Source organism: Copidosoma floridanum, unplaced genomic scaffold (genome assembly GCF_036245765.1).
Source record: "Copidosoma floridanum isolate Cflo_tuat_1 unplaced genomic scaffold, Cflo_Japanese_pri ptg000006l, whole genome shotgun sequence".
Classification (NCBI taxonomy): Eukaryota; Metazoa; Arthropoda; class Insecta; order Hymenoptera; family Encyrtidae; genus Copidosoma; species Copidosoma floridanum.
Genome location: NW_028321883.1, coordinates 14344810 through 14351772, shown reverse-complemented (window position 1 = coordinate 14351772; position 6963 = coordinate 14344810). Strand labels below are relative to the sequence as shown.

At 29.5% G+C, this 6963-nt stretch overlaps 1 protein-coding gene across 2 annotated transcripts in view; it reads right to left on the bottom strand.

Moving 5' to 3' along the window:
* Window positions 1-245: 245 nt before the first annotated feature.
* tefu (Serine/threonine-protein kinase tefu) overlaps window positions 246-6963 on the bottom strand; it is a 46270-nt gene continuing 39552 nt past the window's right edge. For both annotated transcript variants that reach the window (XM_089598191.1, XM_089598192.1), the window contains exons 18-22: window positions 5590-5868; window positions 4955-5097; window positions 4783-4889; window positions 4428-4709; window positions 246-473 (exon numbers count right to left, since the gene is read on the bottom strand). In XM_089598191.1, the coding sequence (XP_089454317.1) occupies window positions 295-473; window positions 4428-4709; window positions 4783-4889; window positions 4955-5097; window positions 5590-5868 (990 nt within the window). In that variant the 3' untranslated portion in view covers window positions 246-294. The remainder of the gene's footprint in view (window positions 474-4427; window positions 4710-4782; window positions 4890-4954; window positions 5098-5589; window positions 5869-6963) is intronic.

Sequence of the window (6963 nt, the reverse complement as noted above, 5' to 3'; positions counted from 1 at the left end):
AATAAAAAAAGCAATTCCAATGTTACGTCTAGAGGCACCCAGAAAACTACAAAAAAGAAAAATTTTTAAATAAAATTACCAAATAATATAAAAAACGTGTCTATGCAGATATACTACAAGAAAAAAGATCAGACATTTTACACAAAAAAGAAAATAATTATTAAGATTCATCAATTAATAAAAAAAATTAATTTATTTTTTCAAAACTTACAATATTAATTTAATACTATGTATAAAGGTATAAAAATAATCTAAGAGTTTAAATACGTACAAAACATTTACAAAATATTTTTATTACAAATAGGCTTGCCAACCCTCAAAAAGTTTGCTCAAATTCGAGGGATCCCGTGCTTGCTGAATTAGTCTTTCTACTTGACCAGAGACACTGGAAGCTACACCTTCTTCAATCCCTTGCAGTTTTTGTTGAACACGTAGAAGAGCCCTTTCAGCTAATTTATTGGTTTCAATATTCGCTAAAATAATAAATTAAAATAAAATGATTTATAATTTGATTTGAAAATACATATGTTTTTTTGTATTAACTATGTCAAGTTTCGAAATTTACGATATGAACCATAATTCAGATCATAATTTATTTTACAAAAGTGAATATAAATAATACTTTTAATGTATCACTAGAAAAATTAAGCTTAGTCAAATTTTTTTCCAATATAAATTAAAAGTAAAATTAATTTCCACTATTCATTAAGTCATAAAAGCCCAGGATCAAATGGATTTCAAAATCAATAGTGTTATATATGTAGAACAATTTAAAAAAAATATTTGAAAAATAATTTTCAAGACAAAAAATGTCCTCTATTTTAATTAGGTTCAACAAATTGCCTTAAGTTTATTCAGATAGTTTTCAAAATAATTTTACCAGTCTGAAAGTTTTTTCAACGAAAAAATTACTTTTATTATCGATACACGCAGTTGTCCTTATTAAATTAAACAGCGTGTAAACGACTGCCAGTCCGACATATGAATGAAGCATGACAAAAAAAAATGTAAAATGAACTCCTAATGGAAATTCCATTAGGGGAAGAGGCAATTATACTATATGCCTTAATGATTTAGAAAATAATTTAACCACGTTTATTAGCGAAATCTGTAGGTATGTGGTAACCAATTGGACACCAATGAGACAAAAATACTACATTAACGAGCCTAAGATTTTTTGGAAAGTTTACGTTTGATACTAACTTTTAGCTAAATTAAAATTGACAAAATAAATGAATTAACATGAATACCTGCTCAGATAATGTTTGCACAAGGTACAAGATTATGGGCTTTAGGCATAATTTTAGGATAGCGCCCTCATCGTAAAATTTGAGAAACTTTAGCCTGGCTCAGTATAATTATTCCAAGAGAAGTTATTATAAAGTTGCTGTTAAGGACAATAAACACCAACAGGTGCCAATAGAAGACAGCAAGATATTATGCGTCAAATATATCTATATGTCACAATTGATTTCAATATTTTTTAGTTAATGCGAAGATTGAAAATAATAAGCAAAAACTTTTAGGCTGAATGGTGTGGACAATCAAAAACGTAACACAGCATACAGAATTATTATAAATAAGACTTCACAAATCATGTACATGAATTTGCAATCGATCAATAAGAGACGCACATATAGCAGTAAAAGTCAATCTTTGCCAAGGCAGGTTCACGAGCTAGGTATCATTTATCCCATTTTAAGAAAAGGTAGGTATCTTGTATTTTCCCGTAAACTGCTGCTTAAAAAAAGTTATACATTTTTTAATTCTCGAAATCAAGTATTTTTCATCAGCTTGGATTATTAATAACTTTTTATTTACCCATTCGATTTTTCTCGACATTTTATAGACGTACTTATTATTTAAAATGCACGGACAATTGATTTTTCGCAATTTTAATTAGCATTTTACATAAAAATTTCATTTAGTCCGTTTTATAGAATTTTAAAATATAATCGACACGTGTTTTTTTTTTTAATTAAAAACTTTGCAAGATATAACCCCTTGAAGATTTTCTATTTTTTATAGCTATGTATGTACTCCTTGTGTATGTAACCGTTATCGATACTTTTTTCAAAACGCTGTATCTTTAAGGTGCTTTGCCAGTGGGCTTATATCTGTCGGAACGATTGGTCTACATACGGTCAATGATGTCGTATAACCTATAATATAACTAAGACATACTGTCACTTAACAGGTAATTTTTCTTGAGCTGTTGTGCGCATGCGCAAGAAACGTAACGTATGAAGTACTTTATAACTGTATATAGGTAAAAAAACGAAAAAATCAACAAAAAATCCTCTTCTCTATTATATATCCCAGTAAAATCCAAGCTAAACCCCAACTTTTTAAGTACAAGGAGAAAGCTTGTGATCTTAGCTATAAATCTGTCATTTTTATGGATGTATTTATCTGGTTTGGTAAAAATCGATTACCATTCGTATATCAACCGGCTTGTAAGTATAATTTTCGTAGAGCTTTTACGCAAAATTTTCCACGCTAAGCTGGTCTAAAATTTTGAGTGTAGGTACATTGGGACTTCTATAACCTCTCAAAATTTCATCCAGTTCATGAGACATTCAGGTTTATTAGCGAACCACCTTGAAAGTTTTAAATCGTTTTTTATGTTTCTGGGCTCATTTTTTTCGTACGTAATTATAGAACATTTATGTGTAATGTATACTTTACAATGTCACATATATATGGTGTTTTCTGTAGCTTTCAAAATACCATAATTTTTAGGTATTATATCTTTTGTAACGTTTATTTGTAAGAAAAAAGAAAAAATACGTATCGATTATTTTTCAGGTTAAACCTTGAGCAAAGCATGTATCTACTACTTTTTTTTATTACTTTGTTAATTTTGTACTTGATGATTTTTGATGCAGAGTGTTGGTATTTCAAAAAACGCATTTAAAAGATCTACGAAATGTCAAATTCAAAACGTGACAATATAAAGTTCAAGATGAATGTTTAAGTTAAATTAAAAATTGGATTTATTATACAATATATTATCATTAAGTCTAAAAATGGTATTTCATATGTATGTTTTTAACTTAGTGTCTATTAGCAGTACAGACTTAAGTCATACATAGTTTTTCAGTGATAAAAAAGTATTTAAATGCATGTAGTACACGTTCGGAAATATTTTACACATATACTATAAAGTATGAAGTCCTTACGGTCAGCAAACTCAGCATAGATATCGTACTACAGCTGAGAAAAAAATGGCGTCCCTGACACACTGTTACTGTAAGTAATGACAATATAGGGTAGTGTGAACTTACTTATGTACCCGATCGGAAAGTTTAAGAGCGTGTTAGGTAGGGCCTAACTTGGCGGCCGACTTACCCTACCTTCGACCAACCTTGGCATAAATGGGACTTTAACATTAGACATTTAGGCGGCATTAGGTCGGCCCTACCTTGGTTGCCAAATTAACCTATAAGTGTGGCTAACTTAAAGAATGGATTATGTGTTAAAGAAAAGAATTACAATGAGGTTTAAACAATCTAATATACTTTAATTGCTTTTTTTAGTTCAAATACTATCACATCACAGACTTTTGTAATAAATAACAGACGTGTATGTAATATAATTATAGATTTTGATTATTTTTATGACATGGCTCCTTACTTATTAACTGCACTTAAATTATTTAGTTTTTTAGCTTTTTAAAAAAATATTTTTTCATTCTTTAGTTTGTTAAGGAGGTTGACTGCATTTGGAGAAGGGATCTCCCATAAGAATGCATATAAAATTCACGAAGTTTATTTCAATAATTTTTCGTTTCATCAGTACCCAGAGTAGTTGAAACTTTACATAAATTTTTTTTATAAATTATTTAAGTTCTTTACGGGTTCTAGTTGAAAAATGACTGTCAATTGCTTAAGGTAGTCAACCTCCTTAAGTATAAAGAGCGTTTTAGTTTCACACTCCTTTTCAATAATTTATCACCACAACTAACCTTTAGACGTTTTTATAAATACACTGCTCCGAACTATTTATTCGCAGTTTCATAATGTCAAAAAAGGTTAGATAGAAGATAGAAGCCTTTGCCCAAGGTAGCGCCATGCTTGCGCCGCGTAAATGACACAGGTATGCCCTACCTTGGTAGCCAACTTTGGGCCTACCAAACTAACTTTCCGATCGGGTGATAATATCTCCATCACGCTGACATCAAGAGATCACGGGTAGTAAATTTTTGTCGATGCAACGCCATTTTTCTCTTTTTCTCTGCTACAGTACTTTCGCTATTTATGCTTAGTTTGCAGACCGTAGGGATTTCATGTGCTCGAACTTAGTGTTTTTACTTTCATAGATTTGTCAAATCGTACATGTATTTCGTATTTTTAATAGTTGAATGTACGTAGATTAATAAATAGAATTAGCATAGTAATATAGTTTTAGAATAATAAATTAATTACCTGGACTACTGCTTTCACTCAGTCTAGAAGAATTTTCGCTTTGATATGTGGCAGCTTTGGCTGGGGTGATAGCCCACGAATAAAGTGGATCGTACAATAAAACCCTTAATAAAGTCACAATAATTTCTCTTTGTTTTCGTAAAACAGACATAGTTTCTTCACAACACCGTCTCATTGTTCCTTCTATTCCTGAAACTCCCATGGCCACTTCGATATCTCTTGTCAGTCTAAATGGAACTGTTTCTGGTGTTGGTAAAACTTTACCTTGTTCAAATGCTATACCTTTATAGATAATATTAACAACGTTAATTTATATTTATAATAAATTTATGACATGTAGAATAAGTTTAAATACCAAAATCTATATGAATAACTTCCGCTGTTGTTTTATCAATCAAAATATTTGAAACGTGCCTATCTCCAAGACCAAGAATGTATCCAATTATCGATGTTGTTGCCACGCTATAAAGGTTTTAATAGTATAAAAACTAATGTGGAAATAACTTTAAATAAAACAGAGGATTTACCTTCGTGTGTAAGCCAATCGGCGTTCAAACCACGTCTCGGGCGATAAATAATTTTCAAGGAAGAAATGATGGAATGCTGGTCGCAAATTTTCACAACAGTCACGGAAAACATTTAATCTCAAAGGTGCATTATTCTTGGCACCCTAGAATAAAAAATAAATAGTAATAGAGATGTGGTTTGTGGTTTGTGCACAAGTAAGATTACGAAAATGAAAACTTTTTCGGTTTTTTTATAGTATTATTTTTTAAAATCTTAATTATTCGTCTTAAAAGTTTTAAACCTTAATTATTTGTCTTAAAACTCTCTATATATAAGACAGTTTTAATAAATAAGTAAAAATATTAATAAATAAGTAATAATTTTAAAAACTTATGTTTTTCAATTATTGCAACTGGAAAGAAAAAATTTGTTTTCAATAAAACCGTTTGTTACTCGTATTAGGGTCGCTGTAAAAGTATGAAATATTCTACATTACGCATAATTTTAATTCACGCTATCTTGAATCAAATACATTTTTGGCTAGTAGTCTTTATAAAATAAATTTAAATTAATTTTACACATTTACAATGTACAACTTAGTTACGTACTTAAACTAACACAAATTAAATACGTAACAAAAATAAAAAAAACAAACCTGCAGTCTTCGTCTACATTCAGTTGGTGCGTAATCATTCGGATAGTACTTGCGATGAAGTCCAAGTTGACGAGTGCTGCCATCACCAGTAAGAATGTTGCTGAGGGGTAATGTGTTTTCACACCATTGTAGTACTCCAGATCGCTGTGTCAATGGTACAATTTTGTAAGTGCGCACATGGAGCTTTCTATGTTTTGCCCCTTTGTCCGTTTTTAGCAAAGAGTTCATAACAGTAAAAACTTGCTGCATCACCGCATCTTGACGTAAATCATCTTTGCCCTACGATTTTAGATTTGTTTTAATTGGAATTTTAAACGAAAAAAAAAAAAAAAAAAAAAAAATTACTACAAACACACATTTTATTTTAAATGATCTGTATAAAATTATTTTGTACTGCGAGAACAAAGAAACGGATATTCAATTCACTAGTACTTAAGTGTTTGGAAGTAAAGTAAAAGAAAAAAATCAGAGATATTCTTTAATTTGTCTATAGATTCTAACAGTTTTCAGCTTTTTGGTTATTCGCTGTGTGTGGCACTTTGAAATAGTGTCACCGATAAAAAAACTGGCGGTACTGAATAACAATAATTACATAGCTTCCTATTGTGCGTGAGTGTTAAAACATTTTAAATTAAAATTTACCGTGTCTTCGACAGCTGAACAGAGTATTTACAGTATTGAGAATTTTTTGCGAACATTTTTTTTTTTTCCATAAAAAATTTTTTTTTTTTTTAAATAGATTTTTTGACAGTCGAAATAATTCGTCAATAAAATTTATTTAAACTGTTTAAAATACATGAAAATTGAATTTAAAAAATGTATTTACAGTGACGTTCCAAAAAAAGATAGTTTAAGATTGATGTACACAGCGAATATTCTATTGCTAAATACGAGAGTACTTGCAAAGTAATCATCATTTACTTTCTTGTTTAAGCATTTTTGTTTGGATCAAACTCTCATCTGCAAAACCTACCTTGATATGAACAAATTTTATAGTGTCCACAAACCCACTATAAGAAAAAAATTTCTTTTCAATAATTAATCACTTTCAAATTCAAAGACTACAAAGAACCACACTAATCTAAATAATTGAAGGATTTACACACAATTTTATACATTAAAAACTACATTTTTAAGCAGTAAAAACTTAACTCACACAGGTATAGGATTTATATTGATTTTTTCAGATATCAATTTTTCTATTTTATGTGAACAAAATTATGTATACTTTTCAGAAACCTTTACTTTACTGCTACAAACAATTCAACGTTACTCTTTTAAAGTTTACAATTTCTATATCTTTATAATATCACTTTAGCAATAGAACTAAATTCAAATTTTACAAATAGTAACTGAGTAAAATGTTTTTCAAAA